This window comes from Tupaia chinensis, unplaced genomic scaffold (genome assembly GCF_000334495.1).
Source record: "Tupaia chinensis unplaced genomic scaffold, TupChi_1.0 Scaffold000180_1, whole genome shotgun sequence".
In the NCBI taxonomy this organism is placed as follows: Eukaryota; Metazoa; Chordata; class Mammalia; order Scandentia; family Tupaiidae; genus Tupaia; species Tupaia belangeri.
In genome coordinates this window covers 1,557,294-1,578,352 of record NW_006159655.1, presented here as the reverse complement: position 1 = coordinate 1,578,352, position 21,059 = coordinate 1,557,294, and the positions used below count along the sequence as shown (strand labels likewise).

General features: G+C 40.1%; 1 protein-coding gene across 2 annotated transcripts in view; it reads left to right on the top strand.

Moving 5' to 3' along the window:
• The window catches only part of MYOM1 (myomesin 1), a 176,755-nt gene that overhangs the window by 44,495 nt on the left and 111,201 nt on the right, over positions 1 to 21,059 (top strand). For both annotated transcript variants that reach the window (XM_006146486.3, XM_006146485.3), the window contains exons 3-8: positions 57 to 197; positions 5,523 to 5,769; positions 6,360 to 6,517; positions 16,155 to 16,247; positions 18,505 to 18,593; positions 18,700 to 18,762. In XM_006146486.3, the coding sequence (XP_006146548.1) occupies positions 57 to 197; positions 5,523 to 5,769; positions 6,360 to 6,517; positions 16,155 to 16,247; positions 18,505 to 18,593; positions 18,700 to 18,762 (791 nt within the window). The remainder of the gene's footprint in view (positions 1 to 56; positions 198 to 5,522; positions 5,770 to 6,359; positions 6,518 to 16,154; positions 16,248 to 18,504; positions 18,594 to 18,699; positions 18,763 to 21,059) is intronic.

The following is a 21,059-nucleotide window of genomic DNA, read 5'->3' as shown; positions in this document are numbered from 1 at the left end:
TTTTGAGTATTTTAAATGACTGTTGTCATTGTCTAATGTTCGGGGATTTATTTCAGACTTACAGATTCCCGTCTGCTGTTGGAAGATTATTCATCCAAGTTGAGCCCCCAAACAAAGAGAGCCAAGAAGAGTCTTCTGTCTGGAGAGGAGAAAGAAAATCTGCCACGTGACTATATGGTACCCATTTTCTCAGGACGGTGTGTGTGCTTTCTCTTTCTGACTTTGATCATTAGAAATGGTGGAGCAAATATTGTCAGATAATAATAACAGCAACTAACATTTATTGAGTACTTATACGTTGGTTAAGGAATGTCTAAGGAAGCTTGGGATCCTGCACTGAGAGAGATTTCACTTGTCAATTTCAAACACGGATTTCCTTTGCAGAAATCTTTGCCACTACATATGATGGCTACATGACAAAAGAAAAAGATTAACATTTAATGCTACTTATGTAACTAGTTGAAATGGAAAATAGAGCCTTGGATGCTAGTGATTGAATACTACATATGGTCACTGTAGATAAAGTGTTAAGAAATATCCCAAACTACAAAATGTGGAGGGCCAGCCCATAGCTTCATAGTTAAAGGCGTCAGATCCTACAAGGCAATGATAGTTCAAATCCTGGCCTTGGCATCCTGGACAACAACCCAGATACATTTGTGTGCCCAAAGTTCTGACAAAATAAAGAAGGGGTTGTGATGTGACCATGCCTCATTGAGGGGCACTTTATCCCTTTCTGTCTCTGTTTTGCTGTCCTTTTATAAAGAGCACACACTCCCTCTGGCAATTAAAAAAAAAAAACTTTTTTAATATTGAATAAACTAAAAACAAAAACAAAAATCAAAATCAGTTCATATGTTTAAGTATATAGAAGATATCTTGGTTGTCAGTGTGGTCTTCATTATTTTTATTTTTATTTTTTGGAGAGGTTTTTGCTATAGGGCGCGTGCGCTCGCCAGACAGATGAAGAGATACAGAGAGACAGAAAGCGAGAAACCACCCCCCAGGGGGGATGGCCACGCCGCAATCCCTTCTCCTCCATTCTCCTCTCAGGATCTTGGGCACGCACACACACGCGCCCAGTGTGAGTTTTAAGCTACCGGGTCCGGGACGTGAACCGCGGTCTACTACGCGGGAGTCCAACGACATAGCCATTATGCTAACTGCTGGTCCCTGGTCTTAATTATTTATTAGGGGAAAATATAACTTAAATGCCTAGCTTTTATTCATTCAATGGAAAACAGATTGTTATTCATTTTAAAGTGAGCGACATAGCCATTACGCTAACTGCTGGTCCCATGTCAATTTCTTTTTTTAGAGAGCTTTTTTTGCTATAGGGCATGTACGCTTAGCAGAGAGACAGAGAGAGAGATAGAAAGCAAGAAATCACCTCCCAGGTGAGATGGTCACACCACAATCCCTCCTCCTCCATTCTCCTCTCAGGATCTTAGGCACACACTCACACATGCCCAGTGTGAATTTTAAGTCACCGGGTCCAGGACTCAAACCACATTTAACTGTGGGAGTCCAGCAATGTAGTCATTACGCCATCTGCTGGTCCCCTCTATTTTCAATTTCTATCTTTGTTATATAAACATATATTTTTCAGCAATAATAATATTCAAAAGAATCTGGAAAAAGAAACTTATCTGAGACACCAAGATTAGTTTAACAGGAACTTTCTGGACCTTCTGATGTTTATTTTCCTTTGAATGGAGAGCTATTTCCATAGTTAAAGTGATACTCAAAACAAGGTCATTCTCTCAGGGCAGATGTCATGGAAAAGTAGATCCTTACTGAAAGGGCATAGCGTGGTTGTGATTTTTGATGACCTACTTCTGTTGCCTTGTGTTTTTATTTCCATTGCTCTCTGAGGTTAGGTTAGGTTCCTTTCTAACTTGTTTCAGAGGCTAATGTCATAATTCCTCTGAACTCTCTTAGAAAGGTAGGGGATAAAAATATTCTATTTTCAACGTTTTATCAAATACCTTTTATAAAAAAATTTGCAAGAGGATACATGTGCTCAACAGAGAGATGGAGGTTGGAGAAAGTTAGAAATTACCTCCCACAGGTCATGGTCATGCTGCAATTCTTTCTCCTCCATCTCTCCCCTACTTTATGATTTTTGGGCATACACACACATGTGCTGGGTGTGGTTTTCAAACCCCAGGGTCTAGGACTCGAACTGCACATTTGGCCATGTGGAATCCATCTGCCTTAACCACCAGGCCATGGGCTTGCCCTATCTAATATCTTTGATATCCCTGATTTTTCAAGTGAACTTTCCAGACAAACAAGTTTATTTTGGTATGTATGCTTGTCTAGACTTAGCCTCTTCTGAGACACCAAGATTAATTTAACAGGAACTTTCTGGACCTTCTGATGTTTATTTTCCTTTGAATGAAGAGCTATTTCCATAGTTAAAGTGATACTCAAAACAAGGTCATTCTTTAATATATGCTCATATTCATTATCAGTTATGGCGGGGCTACAGGAGTAAAATATTTTGTCTTCTGTTTTCTCTCTCTCTGTTCAAAAAAAAAATCATTTAGATACCACCTCAACCTAGCTTTAACTTACATGGCGTGCTTGTCTACCTGGATAAGCACGAAATGAAACTTTTCACTCCCATGTCTTCCTGCTCTTAACCCACCAAATTATTGGGTTGTTAGAAAAGTCACCATCTCATTTTTGCATATAAAAACATAGAAATAATACGTCATGACTTTTTGATTACCCAACATTTTGTCTTTTCCACCATGCCACCTGCTGGTCCCCTAAACTGCTAATTTTAATAGTAGAGACTACTTTACTAATATTTGGAGAAACAGAGAAAAAAGTTAAAAGGTACCCACTATGTTTAGTTAGAAACAAAATGGACAAATCTTTTTTAAAGAATTATTTAATTTTATTTATTATTATTATTATTTTTTAAACTTGCTATAGGGTATGTGTGCTCACCAGAGAGTGACAGAAAAGAGAGGGAGTGAGAGAGCAAGCTGCCAGGTCCAGGACTTGAACCATGGTTAACCATGTGAGAGCTGAGTACCTTAACCACCACACCACTTGGTGGCCCCAGAATGGACAAATCTTGTCTGTCAGATATTTTGGTAATATTCCACAAGAAATTTCTTTTTTTTTTTATTTTAGAAATTTTTGCTATAGGGTGTGTGCACTCACCAGACAGAGAGAGCGAGACAGAGAGACAGAAAGCGAGAAATCACCTCCCCAGGGGGAATGGCCATGCCGCAATCCCTTCTCCTCCATTCTCTTCTCGGGATCTTGGGCTCGCACGCACACGTGCCCGGCGTGAGTTTAAGCCACCAAGTCCGGGACGCGAACCGTGGTTGACTACATGGGAGTTAAGTGACATAGCCATTACACTAATTGCTGGTCCCTCCACGAGAAATTTCAAACTTGGGTAAGCGTTAAGTTCTATTTCTCAGCAAACTGCATAGATTGAAATGCTAAGAACTTGGCACTAAATGCAATGGTGGTTTTGCTTAAATTTTGAAATGATCACACTTATAAGAAAAGCAAACATACAATTTTTTTTTTCCCCCAAAGGACACACGTGCTTGCCAGAGAGAGAGAGAGGGAGAATGCATCCCCTAATGGGACATGCGTTCTTCTCTGTTTCTCTATCCTATTGGAATCAGGGGCACACACACACACACACACATGCCCAGTGTGTTTTTCAAACCAGTCTGGCCAGGATTTGAGCCATGGTAGGCCAAATCTCTTTAACCATTAGACTCTAAAGACAGCCTATAAAGGGACCAGCAGTTAGCGTAATGGCTATGTCACTGAACTCCCATGTAGTTGACCACGGTTCGAGTCCTGGACCCAGTGGCTTAAACTCGTGCTGGGCGTGTGTGTGTGCATGCCCAAGATCCCGAGAAAAGAATGGAGGAGAAGGGATTGTGGCGTGGCCATCCCCCCTGGGGGGGTGATTTCTCTCTTTCTATCTCTCTGTCTCTCTCTGTCTTTCTGGCAAGCACATGTGCCCTATAGCAAAAACTTCTCAAAAAAAAAGAAAAAAAAGACAACGTGTAAATGGGCAGGCTGACATGAGAGTTTTAAAGAGATTAAATTTCAGGATAATCTTTAATATATTCAGTATACTCTCACTGAAATATCCAATGAAGTTTACAACAAAGGCACTGAAGGGGACTAAAAATAATCCAAATATTCTTAACAGTATTAATAACTCAGAGCATAAATTCTATTATAAACTGTTAAACTAGGAAAAACACTTTTTTAAAATAATTATTTATTTAGCTTTATTTATTGTTATTTTCAAAATTTCCTATAGGGCACATGTGCTCACCAGAGAGAGGCAGAGAGAGAGAGAGAGAGAGAGAGAGAGAGAGGGTAAGTGAGAAAGCAAGTCACTGGGTCTGGGACTCGAACCACTGTGGGACATGTAGGAGTCAGTGCCTTAACCACATGCCAGCTGCTGGCCGTGGAAAAACACATTTAAATGTCACCACTCACTTGCCACTATCATCAATCACAAACTTTATTTTATTTATTTATTGATTGATTGATTTAGGAGAGATTTTTGCTATAGGGCGCGTGTGTTCGCCAAGGAGACAGAGACAGAGAGACAGAAAGCAAGAAATCACCCCCCAGGGAATGGCCATGCTGCAATCCCTTCTCCTCCATTCTCCTCTTGGGATCTTGGACACACACACACACGCGCCTGGTGTGAGTTTTAAGCCACTGGGTCCGGGACTCCAACTGCGGTCAACTACATGGAAGTCTAATGACATAGCCAAAATGCTATATACTGGTCCCAATCATGAATTTTAAAAAGTCACTTTTATAAATATCACCGCTTCAATTGAATGTTTGGTCATTTCTTCTCATCAGGGCTGTGTGCAGGTACAAATGAAGACTGTCTTATTGAACATGCACACACATGTAATGTATATACACATAACCTTTATTATATTAGAAAGAAGCCCAGTAGACATAGAATCTCATGTGAATTTAGAACTTATTTATGCACAGCTTTGGACAATGCATTGTTAACGACTGAGTTTACAGAATCCAGATCAAGCACACAAACTGTATGTCGTTTTGCAATATTTTCTTTTCTGGAAAGGAAATCATAACTTAATCTTTTACCATCAAGTAAATCATATTTAAACACACTAAAGCAACTGGTAAAATCACCTTGGGCAAGTTATCTAACTTCTTCGAGCCTTGTTACTATATATGTAAAATAGAAATGACACAAGTAAACTCATACAGTTTTTGTGGGAATGAAATGAGACAATGAATGTAAAAAACACCAGGCTCATATTAGGTATTATTATTGTTGCTGTCATTATTATTGTTATTTGTAAGAGAAAGATCACTTTTGTGGATGGAAAGTTAGCTCCCAATTTACTAGTTCTTTCTCTGTCAGGTTTTCTTTGGGGACAGGACACAGTGTCTGAGGTTTGATATTTTGAACTTAGTAAATTAGGCAATTTTACCACTGCCATCCACATTTTACTATTATTGTGTTTCAGACAAATGCATGTCAGTGGAATTACAGATACAGAAGAAGAAAGAATTAAAGAAGCTGCGGCTTATATAGCCCAGAGGAATCTTCTTGCCAGTGAGGAGGGAATCATGTCTAAGCAGTCCACCTCATCCAAACAGTCCGTGGTTTCCAAGCAGTCCACCTCCACTCTTCAACAGGAAGAGAGTTTTGAAAAAAAGTCAAGGAAAGTTGCAATCCGGGAAAAAGCAGAACGCCTGTCACTCAGAAAAACAGTAAGAAAAGACAACTTAATGTAACTCACAAAAGTGGAAATGAATGTAACAAGGTGTGAGTGTGTGTGCATGTACGTAGATATATAAGGGAAATTTGAAAAGCTCATGGAAAATGAAATTAAAGAAGTTCGAAACCCATGCATAGTTTTTCCGTAGTTCACATTTTTTTTTATAAACTTTTTTAAAACCTCCTTTATAGATTGGTTTGTTTTAAATGAAGAAATAAATATGTGATGTGGAGAAACAAAACTAAAGAAAGCAAGGAGAAAGATAGTTAAAATATGTACATCAAAGAAAGGCAAACTGAATAGTGTTCAATTCCATAAAACTTTGGATTTTGAAGAAATTAAGGTTCAAAAGAACCTTAAGAAATTTACCTTTGTGAATAAAAATATGTTGCTCAAACTTCAAACATTAATTGTAAATAACTACACCTGTTTTTAGAAGGAAGGAGGGGAATTCATTTTATCTAAACACAGAAGTAAGTTTTCACATGGAAAAATTAAAATTTGGGCTTTTACTTGTTATTTTAGCACTGATAGTTACTTTGATTTAATAGTACTTTGATAATATATTTGTTTTTTTTTCAGTTGGAAGAAACTGAGGCATATCATGGAAAATTGAATGAAGACCATCTCCTCCATGCTCCTGAATTCATCATAAAACCTCGCTCCCACACGGTTTGGGAGAAAGAGAGTGTAAAATTACACTGCTCTGTAGCAGGCTGGCCAGAACCTCGTCTCACATGGTATTCTCTCTTTTTAAAAACTAATAAAAGTGATTACACAAATTGACCTCTAATAAAAGCACACAGAACTATCAATATACAAGAGTCAATGAAGGCATCAGTAAGTTTGCATAGGTTTTCAAAAGAGTGAAGTATATGGAGTGAATTTTTATATATGGGAAGGAAAAATAGTCTTGCATACATATCATACATCATAATACTTTAAAATCCTATCATACAAATGAATCTTCATTTTATATAAAGTATTAAGTTTTATGGGACCAGCAGTTGGTGTAATGGCTATGTCGCTGGACTCCCATGTAGTCGACCACAGTTCGAGTCCCAGACCTAGTGGCTTAAACTCACGCTGGGCATGCATGTCCAAGTTCCCGAGAGGAGAATGGAGGAAAGGGATTATGGCATGGCCATCCCCTACTGGGGGTGATTTCTCGCTTTCTGTCTCTCCATCTCTGTCTTTCTGTCGAGTGCATGCGCCCTATAGCAAAAATCTCTCCAAAAAAATAAAATATTAAATTTGAGTCAACATATATGTCTACCTAAAATATGTCTGTGATTGCTGTGGACCACAAAAATTAAATAAGTTTGCTTCCATCAGTGAATTTTTCAATATAGTATAATTTTGTGGTCAGGAGCAATGCTACCTTTTATAAAATAATGAAAACCCAGAGGGCTGCCATCCCTACCCTTCATGTGAGCTGATGCCTCAAGGTGATTTCTGAAACCAAACATGTAAGGGCCCAATACAAAGCCTTAAGACGTTTCCTTTCCATAAAGAAGCACTTCTTTTCTCCTTCCATTATGTATCCTGTTGAAATTGTCACTGCCTTCATGATTCTAAACACAGAGCTTTTCTGTCATATGTTATGGATATCTGCCATGAAGAGTGGAAAGCATGAAACCGAGCCCATTAAAAAAGATATTTTTGTTTTATTCTATGACACAGGCATTTTGCATGCTGCTTTCTTATCCTCAGGAATCGTGATAAATGCAACTATTATACAAATGTCGTTATCACCTGAAGAGCATTCTGCCTTCTTTCTTTTCCATTATTTCTAATGCTGCTCGTACTAGTGCTAATGCAGGTAGCTGGCAAGATAAACCCATTTAGCTGTCTAAGTTTATTCTTATAAAGTGGATGGTGAGTTTAAAATTTATTCACCTGTGATATTGATCTGCTTTTGGTAATTTTAGATTAAGTTACAATTTTCCCCTCTTTTTTTTTCCTTTTTAAAAAATTTGCTGGAGGGTGCATGTGCTCACTAGGGCAAAGGGTGGGGTGCACTAGAGAGAAAGCATCCCCAATAGGTCATGGTCACATTACAGTCTCTTCTCATTCACTTCTAGATTGGGATTTGGGGCATGCATGCACATGTGCTCACCGTGTATTTCAAGCTGCCGGTTCAGTGCTTGAACCACACAGTCAGCCATGTGGGATCCAGCCACCTTAACCACCATGCCACCAGCTGGTCCTTGCTTATACTTTCTCTATGTATGTAAATTATTTTCAGGGCTCTTGCGTTTGAAAATTGAAAATCAAAAGAAAATACAATTCATAGCTGGTTATGAATTATCAAGGTAAACAATGATAGTAAACAAAGATGAGAAATGTAGAAACATATTAAAATGAAAATTAAGTTTATAGAAGTTAATTTCCAGGCTGTAAAATATAAACATAAGGGACCAGCTGGTGTCATGGTGGCTAAATCAGCTGAATTCCATACAGCTGACTATGCAGCTCAAATTCCGAACCCAGTGGCCTGAAATACACACGGGCATGTGTGCATACATGCCCAAAATCCCAAAGGGGGAAATGGAGAAGGGGCGGTGCTGTGACCATCCCCCACTGACGCGGCTTTCTCACTCCCTGCCCATCCCCGCCCTGGCCTCCAGCAAGTGCACATCCTCTAGCACATTTAAAAAATAAATAAAAGTTAGGAATCACTCTGCCTTTGCCCCACTCTTCTCTGTGATCACAGGGTTTCACAATTTGGCATACTAAAGAAATATTTCTGTTTTAAAATCTGATTACTTCCTACTTCAGAAAGATGTTCCAAATTCTCCTACAGAAATCTATAAAGAAAAACAAATTTTTAGCTTCAGGAAATATTTGGTCATTAAAAAATGTATCTTTTTTCATGAGTGAAAAGATAATAATAACTGAATAATTAAAGTCCTTAATTAAGCAGATATACTTACTATACACTTTTATATCTTTTCTGGATTTTTAAAAATTAGAATTGAAGATAATTTTGAAAGGCTACAAAGTAACCTCTGGGGGAGAAATATTAATTTCTTAAACATTTATTTATTCCCTTAAATACACGGCAACTGGAATAGAACTTGGCCACATTTCATTGGTTCTATTAGGCCACGTGATGTGATTTCACAAAGGCAGAACTCAACTTTGGAGGTTAAACACCTCTCCTTGTAATTTGTTGGCCTAGAAATGGGGTGATTTAAAGACAAATGTGGCCCAGACACAGTAGCACGTGCTGGACATTGCTGCGTGGCAGGCTAAGACCACGTGGGAGGCCTGGGTTTGATTCTCAGCCACCCTGGAAAAGCTAGGTGTGGTGGTATATGTCTGTAGCCCTTGCTACCCACAAGTCTGAGATAAGATGATTGCAACTCTCAGTCAACATAGGCAACCTAGCAAGACCTTGTCTACAGGAGCTGAGTGTGGACGTGTGTGCCTGTGGTCCCAGCTTGTGGCTGACGTAGGAGGATCTTGACACAGAGAGACCCCGTCTAAAAACAAAGCAAGACAAGCAAACAAACAAAACAAAGCGACACACATACACAAGACAGAAAAAAAGAAAACATCCCATAAAGATATGAGATGAGCAAACTGTTGACTCTTAGAATTCCAGTTAAACTCAAATATAGAAATACTGTCCATTTTCACTTATCCTCACTAAACAGAGATGAGAAGTAGTGGCATTGACTCCCAAGTCTTTTTACTTGTGGCTTTGAATTATGTATTTTATTTAACATGTGAATTTTATGCTGTAGGGGCTCATTTCAAGCAAAAATTAAGACACAATGGCAAACTTTGTGTCAGGAAGGATTAGGAAGAGCTGCTTCTGGTGTCTGTATTCCCTGGAGGAGTCACACCCTAGCCTGATACAAAGCACCGGGCCCAGGGATCTTATTCCTTAGTATAAATTTTCCCTCATAAATTTCCCTTTATAAATTAGCTAGTCTCAGGAATTCTGTCATACCAACAGAAAAATGAAGGACAGGCCAGAGCATTTCAGTGAAAGTCTCATTACCTAGCAAGCTCAGTGAAACAAATATTAAAACAAAAGAACCAGGAGACAACTAAGAAAATAGTTCATTGTACTTCTGAGAGCAAGATTTGCCCATGGACAAAGATGAAAAGTATATTATCAGCTAGCAGATAACTATGGCTATGGAAACAGCAGGGCCCAATCCAGGATTTGTGGAGCGTGAAAGTTTACAATTTGGGGGTTACTCTTCAGGAGCAAGAACATGAAGTTAGTAATATGAATTAAGCATAGGACCTGGCAGAGGCCTGTGCTAGTGAGGACTCTGAAACCTGAGCTTTATTTATTTTATGGTATCTCCACCTCTGGCTGTAGACTTCTGTGGGACTAGTATACTGCTATGGTTTAGACGTGGTTTGTTCCTGTTAAAACTCATGTTGAAGTTTAATTACCATTGACAGTGCTGGGAGGTGGAGCTTTTAAGAGGTATTCAGATCATAGGGTTGTTATAAAGTAAGGCTATTCTACCTGTTTTTGCCTCTCTCTCTCTCTCTTTTATTTTTTTAGTCAATGTTTTACCATGTTACAATCCTCTCACCCCCTTTTTTTTTCTTACAGGTGTGTGCTACCATGCTACCAGATTTATTTATTTTTTTACTTTTTTTTTGCCATGGGGCATGTACACTCACCAGAGAGTGAGAGAGAGAGAGAGAGAGAAAGAGAGGAAAAGTGAAAAATCCCCACTACAATCTCTTCTCCTCCATTTTTCTCTAGGGATTTTGGGCAGACACGCACATGTGCTCAGTGTGATTTTCAATCTGCCAGCTCTGGGACTTGAACCACAGTTGGCCATGTGGGAATCCAGTATCTTAACCACCATGCCACTTACTGGCTCCACCATGCCCAGATTTTTAAAGCAGATCAGGAATTGAACCTGGGCTTCCATGTGGCTTCAGCCTGCCAAGTAGCAGCGTCTGCTAGTGTGAGCTATCTCAGGCCTGTCTGACCTCTTTTCTATGCACCTGCCCATTTCTCTGCCATGTGACTCCATCCACCATGGTATGTCATAGCTAAGGCCCTGACCAGATGTGCTGTCCAATCTTGAACTTTCCAACTCCAGAACTATGAGCTAAATAAACCTCCTTTATAAATAACCCAGTCTCAGGAGTTCTGTTCTATGAACAGAAGGAAAACTAAGGCATATACCTTCCTGGGCATGTTGCCTTTAATTATATATATATAAATAAACTGAACCTCTCGTTTACTTTGCAGTGCTAATACAGAATGTGTAATCTTCAGTAAGCATCCTTGTCCTCAGTGAGCAGGGATCCCACAACTCCAACAGGAACCAGGGCTGTTGGTGATTGTTTTGCTGGCATTTATGTTTTTTTTGGTACCCAACTGCAGCTTCCTGGGCCTGACATTTAGTACAAGCATGAAGAAAATATTGGGAAGGCCCTTCCTGAACAGAAGAGGGACATTAAAGGGATACACTTGTGATGATACTTCATACACTTATGCTGCCTCCACTTGTAGCAGTCAAGTGCTTAGCCCACATCTTTCAAAGGCATGTGTGCCTGGGGCCTGACTCCCTCAGTGGCCTTTCCAAAGAGGGTTTGGCTCTAAGTCTCCATTGGGCACCTTTAGGTCATGGGAGTCCCTTAGGCCTAACAAATGATACGAACTTGCAGCAGCTGTTCTTCTGCCAATCCCCCATTACTGACCCAGACCAAATCTATTTCAGTAGAACTAGAGGTTACTCAGAAAGCGCTGACTGACAAGACCACAGAATGCATCAAGGCCAGCTGCAGCTGTGAAGTGCCCTCCTATTCTCAACTCACTCTTAAAGCAGAAAGGAAAACTGATTATGTCTTGAGTTTAGTAGAAAAGTTAGTTGCAGAGAACAGTGCTGCAATGCCACAGGGAACCTGGCCATCCTGGAGGGAGGCTTTGTCAGTATAGAAGAAAACATACATAGAAGAAACTGCTTCTGCTGCACATCTGTGATTTCATTATTTTTATCTATTTACTTACTGAGAGAAAAGAGAAAGAGAAAGACAGGTATCCTCAACAGGGTCTTATGCTACAACCCTCCCCCAGCTTTCCCAGCCAGCCAGGATCATGGGTGAGCCTATGGACTTGTCTGCTGTGTTCAAGTTGACCCAGGAGCTGATCTCTGTGTTTCCATATGGATCCAATATCAGAGGGGGCGAAACCACTGCACCACCATGGCTGACCCTCTGTGATTCCTTTGCTAGTTCAGCTCTTTTTATTTCATATCTGAGGGACCTCACGCACAAAGAGCCTAAACTTCCTTTCTTTGTGTACTCTTATTTAAAGCATACATATCATGAAGTAGTGTAAAAAGGTCAAAGGTTTCAAATTGAATAGGCCATACTTATTTAATAACTTGTATAATAGTCTATTTGTTTTAAAAAGGAGGAAGGATTTATATTTTTATGGGTGTCATTAAATTCTGAAAGCATATGTAAGGACCTAAAAAGAGCAAATATTAAAGTAAGACAACCAGGAGGCTAAGAAAATAGTTCATTGCACTTCTAAGAGCAAGATTTGCTCCTGGGTCGAGCTGAAATGTGGATAATCAGCAAGCAGTTAGCTATGGCAACATAGAGGGTCAGATCCAGGTTTTTGTCTGGCATGAAGTTTATATAATTTTTTTTTTAGAAAAAATAACCTTGAAGGCTTTTTTCTCGACCATACTTCATACTGCCAAGGAGCTTTCACTGTAACTCCTTATCATCAAAGTCAGCTCAACATCTAAACTGACATTTATGCGAGGGAATTAAGTATGTGTGTGATCCTGTGTTATTCTAGAAATACTTATAGTATACTGAAAACTCATTAATGAATAGTTCAGAGACTTCATGTGAAAATGATAAGGAAAATGATGTGATCTGAATATTCATAAAGATTTAAGAAAACGTCTGACAAATAATCCCAGGGTGTAGACTACGCCATGACTAGTCAGTTTGGAATTTCACTTTCCAGGGGAAAACAAAACAAAACAAAAAACTATGAAGTATATTCAGAGCAGGCCAAAAATCCTTTTTTTCTTCCCTGACTTAATTCTGAAGACAGCCAATCTCAAGTGACCCCAAGCCTGAATGTTTTTCTAGGTGAAATTTCAAGAAGAGTAAAAGTAAATATCTTTCTGACTTAACCTTTGTCTTTAAAGAGGAATTCCTTACACCCACAGTTGGAGTACCAGAGGAAGGACTAGGAGTGCAACAGTTAGTGTCGTGTTCATATTTTAGATGCATTTGCTCTGCCAGATAGTCATTTCAGAAAAGTCAGGAGTATTTAGCTGGGGAAGAGTATAAGGTGCTAAGTCAGGAAGTATTCAAAGGCAAGGAGGGTGAAATAACAGAGCGGCAAATACTATTTTAACTCAGTTTATAGTGATATGAACAACATTTTTGATCAGAAGCCAAATTGAGTGTCACTCCATCATTTGGTGAGCAACACATGTCATAGCCTTTAGTTTCATATTACTCTTCTTATGCTAAGAGGAACTACTGAAATCCCTCCAGCACTTGACAAAACTGAGTAAGAGGGAGCTTTTAAGTGTGAAATTACCTAATCAGAAAAGCATGCCAGTTAACATGTGACCAGTATATTCCTTTCTTTCCTTTTAAAAAAAATCTGCAAGAAAGTATGTGTGCTTGGAGGGAGAGCGAGAGAGAAAGAAAGGGAAAGTGAAGAAGCACCTCCTATGAGAAATGATTACATTGCCTTTTTTTCTTCTAGATTTCTCCCTCTTTGGGAGATTTTGGACACACACGTGCACACACCTGGTGTGTTTCTCAAGCCACCAGGTCTAGGACTCAACCTGCACAGCACAGTTGGCCATGTGGGATCCAATCACCTTAACCACCATGTGACTGGCTGGCCCCATTAGATTTCTTTTTAGAGGCTATTTCTGATTAAATAGGCTTGTCTGTCTAGAACCCTTTGTGATTTTTTTGTTTTGTTTTGTTTTGTTTTTTGTTTTTTTTTTTTGTTTTGTTTTGTTTTGTTTTGTTGTTGTTTTGCTATAGGGCGTGTGTGCTCGCCAGGAAGACAGAGAGAGACAGAGAGACAGAAAGTGAGCAATCACCCCCCCATGGAGGATAACCACACTGCGATCCCTTCTCCTCCATTCTCCTCTTGGGATCTTGGGCATGCACGCACATGCGCCTGGTGTGAGTTTAAGCCACCTGGTCTGGGACTTGAACCGTGGTCGACTACATGGAAGTCCAGTGACATAGCCATTATGCTAACTGCTGATCCCTAGAACCCTTTGTTGAAACAGCTGTCTGAGGCCACTTTTGGTCTGGTGGGAAACAGCACCGTGTCAACTAGTAATGTCTTCCCTGGGTGGGGAGGTTATGTTCCTACATCTACCACACAGTTGTGATTCTTTTTTTCTCTTTTTTCAGTTTGTTTATTTCTTGAGTGACAGACAGAGAAAGAGAGAGGGAGAAAGTGGCACCTTCAATAAGGTCTCATGCCATAATCCTACCTCTGAGCTTCCTAGCCAGCCAGGATCTCAGGTATGCCCATAGGCATGCCCAGTGTGTGCAGGTTAACCCAGGATCCGAACTCTGATCTTCCGTATGGATTCAGTATCTGAGAGCAGAGCCCTATCACTGTGCTACCACAGCTGTGCCCTACAGCTGCAATTCTTCTTTTTGTTTCTTTCTATTCTTCTTTTTAATTTTTTAATTAATTAATTAATTTTTTGGAGAGGTTTTTGCTGTAGGGCACATGCGCTCGCCAGAAAGACAAAGAGAGGCAGAGAGACAGAAAGTGAGAAATCACCCCCCAGGGGAATGGCCACACCGCAATCCCTTCTCCTCCATTCTCTTCTTGGGATCTTGGGCACGCATGCACATTCATGTGGTTTGAGTTTAAGCCACCGGATCCGGGACTCGAACCACGGTGGACTACAGGGGAATGCAGCGACATAGCCATTATGCTAACTGCTGGTCCCCAGCTGCAATTCTTGAGCAACTCTTTTATTTCACATCCAAGAGAGCTGACATGCAAAGAATCTCCATTTACTTCCTTTGTTTGCACTTGTTTAGAAGTCATTAGAACTTTCCTTTCATGATATATGAAGTTCTTTCTAGGAAAGAGCTATGTTTATTTGTGACATTGGATAAAACACTTAAATATAATGGTCTTTCAATAAAATGTCATTTAAATTTTTTTTTGAGACATTTTTGCTATAGGGTGCATATGCTTGCCAGAGAGAGAGAGAGAGACAGACAGAAAGCAAGAACTCACCCTGAAGTGGGGATGGCCATGCCATAATCTCTTCTCCATTCTCCTCTCAGGATTCTGGGCACATATACATGCACATGTACCTGGTGTATTTCAAGCCAAGTCCGGGATTTGAGTCATGGTCAACCATATGGGAGTCAGCAATGTAACCACTATGCTATTTGCTGGTCCCAAAGTGATATTGTTTTTAACAGCATGCAACAATGTTAGTAGGAAAAATATTTTGCTTTTATTCTACTGAGATAGCCAACAATAAAACTCTTTTTATTATGTCAACAGTAATCAAATTTTTTTTTGCTTTTTGAAACTTAAAATACAATATATACACACAAATAAAGTGTATATTATATATAAATATAGAGCATAAGTGATTTTTTATAAACTATATGCACCCAAGTAGCTAGCACTCAAATTAAGAAACCAAACATGGAAGCTACAAGAGAGGCCTGGGCTTTAGTTCTCCAGGCCAAACTGAACATGACTAGGAGCAGTTGGGTGCACCTGAAATCCTGGCTAATTGGAAGTCTGAAGCAGAATGATCACAATACAGTGAGATCCTGTTAAAAAACTATCTGTCTCTTTTCCTTGCCTTCTATCTATCTCCCCTCTGTCTCTTTCTCATAAAGGAAAGAAAACCAAACATTAGCAGCAGTCAAGAGCCTCCTTTATGCCCCACCGCTCCACCCTGGGAAATCACTATGCTTACTTCTAGAAGCATTCATCAGTCATTTTGGTTTTGTACTTTATAAAAAGCAGCCACTGTACACATTTATGACTAGCTTTTTTCACTATTCTCAGATATGTGCGATTCATTCATATTGTTGTAAATGATCAGTCAATTTTTTTTCATGTAAATTTTACGGAGGATAAAAAGTACATCATCAAGAATCTTTATCGTGTTGTTAGTGCTTTTTATTTAAATAAATGTAATTTGTACTTGTTCCTTCTCCTCCCTCTCCCTCTCCTTCTCCTTCTTCTTCTTCTTCTCCTTCTTCTGCTACCCTCATGTTTCCTGGTACCATGTTTACAACCGTTCTTGTAAGAACGAGAAATGTATGTCTGTGTGTTTAATCATGAAGTTATAGCTACTTAACTTACTTCATTTTGTTTCCATTATCTTATAGGTATAAAAACCAGGTACCAATAAATGTCCATGCAAACCCTGGGAAGTATATTATTGAAAGTCGATATGGAATGCACACTCTGGAGATTAACTCGTAAGAGAACATCAATGTTTGTGTGTGTTGTCTGACAATTGCTCAGGGAGGCACTTCACTGTTCCAGTTGACAGCCACTCTCCTGGCTTTGTTCCACTGGAGTATGGTCACAGGAGACATTCATATACGCTTCTTTGGGTGCACACCTGAAAGTGATATGCATGGCTACTCCTTAGAACACCCACACTACCTCCCAAAAAGATTTTATATTCAAATTTAGTTGAAAATAATGAGGAAAACTCAATTTGTATTTCTTTCCTCTCCTCTTCCTCCTCCTTCGTTTTTCGTTTTTGCCATAAGTCATCTGTGCTCTTTGGAGAGAGACAGAGAGAGGGAAAATGAGAAATCACCCCCAGGGTGGTCACACCCCAATCCCTTTTCCTCTATTCTCCTTTAGGAATTTTGAGCACACATGTACATGTGCCAGCATGATTTTCAAGCCGCTGGGTCCAGGCCTCCAAATGCAGTCAGTCATGTGGGAATCAAGCACCTTAATCACCACACTACCCACTGGCCCCTTAGTTTATATCTTTTAAAAAATCCTTATACACTTGAGAGTTTTACTTGAGACACTAGTAAGAAAACACATTGCATAAATAGGTGTTTATAGTCAGTAATCCTTTCAGAGTTTCAAATGGGTATTGTCATACTCTATTGCTTTTAAGAAGTAAAGACCATAAAATCAGGCGGTGGCATTCAAAGTAGGTTCAGTTAGGGATGCTGTTCTTTCCTTCAGCTCCCAGGAATGATGGAAAAGTATGTTCCCTGTGAATCTGTATCTGAGATAGGGCCAGACATTGAAATGTTTTAATGTAAAGTAAAAAATCCAAAACAAAATTTGAAAGTCGAACCAAAATTTGGTTATACAGATGAAAAAGCTAATTAAGCTTCCACCATTTTCAGATAAAGCCACAGTGTTGTGAAGTTTACATCATTCATTCTCAAGAGATTTTTAGCCTTCTCCTCAGATCAGAGGAGTTGGCCCAAGTGATGCTTTAATCAGAACCCTGGGACCCTGTGACATTTGCCAGATATTGTTCCTGACCCAAAGTGGGTGGTTCTGTCGAGGCAGCAGTGAGCTGTGCAATTGCTTTCAAAATCAAGTAGCTATGAGAAAGGCAACTGTATTTACAATCCTGGGGTTCTGTGATGTCTATAAAACTTCAGCAAGAAATAAGTTTATATAAATGTAACTAAATCCCAAAGAATAATGAACTGGTAGTGATGGGACTCCAAACAACCTGCTTTGAAATCTTAGCCTGTTCATCTCTCTGTGAGGTCATTCTTTCCCTAATTCCATTTTTATAAGGCATTTCCATTTCTGTATTATTGTAACTTAGAGACACATCCAAATGGTACTTCTCATGTTGTGCCATGAGCTGAAACTCCAAGTCCAGCCTGAGCCTTAGTAGATTTGAAGTGTGAGTAACTTTCTTGGGCTTCAAGGCTAGGATACTTAGAACCATACGTAAGATGAATATGGCTCAGGTTTTAATATGAGAGCATCTATGGAGGAGCTGCTGCCTTTTGTCTTCTGTTGCCTGTTGCCCCCAGACAGAATCCTACCTCTAAGGACAGCCAGGAGCCCACGCCCTCCTATGAGCTTCCCTCTGAGTAGTTTCCTGCAGGGAAGGAGCATAGCTGGACAATTCTCTTTCTCAATACAACTTTAGACACATTCGTCATAACATTGCTCACTCTGAAGTTTGTGTGGTTAGCACTTTGTCCATTTTTATTTTCTTTTTTACGTTTTAAGTGAAGCTGCACCGAAGTCAGAGGTGTTCTCCCACTCTGTGCGGCTGACATGAAAGTGCAGTAGATGATGTGGACCACATATAATCCCACAGGGGGCTAGATCAGGAGCTTCATCAGGAGTCCTCATAGCCATGTGGTTTTTTTGGTTTTTGTTTTTGTTTGTTTGTTTGTTTGTTTGTTTTTGCCATAGGGTGTGTGCACTTGCCAGACAGAGAAAGACAGAAAGCGAGAAATCACCCCCCAAGGGGGATGGCTATGCCGCAATCCCTTCTCTTCCATTCTCCTCTTGGGACCTTGGGCACACACGCATACGTGCCTGGCATGAGTTTTCAGCCACCGGGTCCGGGACGTGAACCGCGGTTGACTACGTGGGAGTCCAGCCATGTGTTAGTCAGTGATTTGCAGTGCGCCATGTGGGCAGAGAGTTCCCTAATAGAACAGCTTGTCATGATAAGGACTGTCACTACAATTGTCATTCCTTTATTTCCATCTGTCCTTTCAGATGTGATTTTGAAGACACAGCTCAATACCGGGCCTCAGCAATGAATGTTAAAGGAGAGCTTTCAGCGTATGCTTCTGTTGTGGTAAAGAGTAGGTTTGCTGAATTTGTTTCATTTCCAAGTGTTTTTTGCTCTTTCAAAAATTTATTGTCATCGCTAATAAGTCACCAAGCAGTTCACGTGCCTTTCTTTTCTAGGATATAAGGGAGAATTTGATGAGACTCGCTTTCATGCTGGGGCTTCCACCATGCCCCTTAGCTGTAAGTTTAAAAATATATTTGTTATATCTAGTCTCTATGTAAAATTTAGTGTAATAAGCTATGCTATAATGCTGAAATAAATGCATACTCCTTATAAGATATTACAGTATACTAGGTGACCGTGGTTAGTTTTATTGTTTTTAGATTCTTTGGTTATAATTTTTTTTAAAGACAGGGTCTCACTCTGTTACAGTCCTCCTGCCTGAGCCTCCAAACTAGCTGGGACCACAGGCATGCACCACTGCACCCAGCTTTTGTAGGGTAGGTCAGAAAAAGAACCCAAGGTCCCCTACAGCCTCAGCCTGCAGAGTAGCAATGTCTCACCAGTGCATGCCGCCACAGCTGGGCCGGTCACTATTCTCTTTCTACATCTAATTGCTTTGTTCTGATTTTATGAAAGCCCAGATGTGAGGAGCTAAAACAACTAAATGCTTTTTTAAATTAATTTTTAAATCATTATTTATATATTAAAGCACTATACATCATTTAGATTGTGAAGAGACTTTACCCAGCATGATATACACCTCAGTCCAGCCCAGTTGAGATTATTGTACACATTCCCATCAACAAGTAAAAATCCTTATCTGTGTCCCACAACAACCAAATGCGTTTAAATCTTTCTGGGTTACACTAAGAAAAGTTACATGAACCTGGGCATAGTAATTTACCTGTCCCCCACACTTAACACAAATAAGCCTGGGCTGTATCAAATCATTCTTTGTTATCTTTAAGTATCTTGATCAGCATTATCTTTTTGAGAAATCATGTCTGACCCCTGCTACCACCCTGTTCCCCCTTCAGTGAGGTCTAGGTGTCCCCAGTGGGGCCACAGCACTTCATCAGAACATCTATAACACTGTTAGGTGTCAGTCTTTCCCACTGGTCCATGTGCCTCTTAAAGTCAAGGCTGGACCATCTAAGCCAGTCAGTTTTTCACTGGTTAGTTTCTTAGAAGATGACTCACTTTGTTGACTTCATGCAATGATTCCTAACTTTAATATTCCAAGTTATAATCATTGGTATCTACCATGGGTAGGAGGGGATAAAGGTGGAAGCAAGAGAGAAGCACATCCCAAACCATGTCCTTCTCTTGCTTCACTTGTATTGATAGAGAATAGTTGGAAATTCTGCATCTGTGACTGACCTTCTGTCCCCATGACTGTCCTCTCGATCACTTCACAGTCCTCTGAATGTATCCTGCTCATTCCTACAGCCAGACCATCATCCAGGTTTCTGCCTTTTCCTTCTTTGTCAAGCTAAGTTCTCAAAACCCAGATCCAACCTTAATCCTCTTACTGCTCAACCTTACAGAGACCTCTCTGATTCCTGAATCGAGAGCAGTTTTTCCTAAAAAAAAACAGAAGGCTCATATTCATGTGTTCAAGTAATATCTATTGAGCACCTCTTATATTCTAGGTATTAGCTCAGATGCTTGGAATATTCTGGTAAATATCACAAAGCTCCCTACCTTTGATTCCATCCTAACAGTTAGTATGTGTGTATTGATTTCCTTTTTTTTTTTTTTTTGAGAGGTTTTTCACTATAGGGTGCGTGCGCTCGCCAGACAGACAGAGAGAGACAGAGAGACAGAAAGCGAGAAATCACCCCCCAGAGGGGATGGCCACACCGCAATCCCTTCTCCTCCATGCTCCTCTTGGGATCTTGGGCACGCACGCACACGCGCCCGGCGTGGGTTTTAAGCCACCGGGTCCGGGACGCGAACCGTGGTCGACTCCGTGGGAGTCCAGCGACATAGCCATTACGCTAACTGCTGGTTCCCTTGATTTCTTTTTTTGAGAGAGTGAGATTTTTGCCATACGGCGCATGCACTCGCTGGAAAGAGAGATAGAAACAGAGAGACAGAAAGTGAGAAATCACCCCTCCAGGGGGATGGCCACATTGCAATCCCTTCTCCTCCATTTTCCCCCCAGGATTTTGGGCATGCATGCACATGCACCCAGCACCCGTTTTTAAGCCACTGGGTCTGAGACTCAAACCGCAGTCAAATACACAGGAGTCCAGCGTAACCATTACATAACCATTATGCCGTCTGCTGGTCCCGTATTAATCAATTTTGCCAGATACTACCCTAAGACATTTTATGTGTATTGACTCATTGAATGGTCCCTAAAATCTTATGAAGCTTTATTTATGTTATGCTGGTAAAGAAACAGTTTAGCAAAGTTAAATAGAGGGACAAGACTACACATAATGGTATAATAGGGACTTGTAAACTGGTCTAAATCTTTTTTCTTTTTTAAGAGAGATTTTTGCTACAGGGCATGTGTGCTCACCAG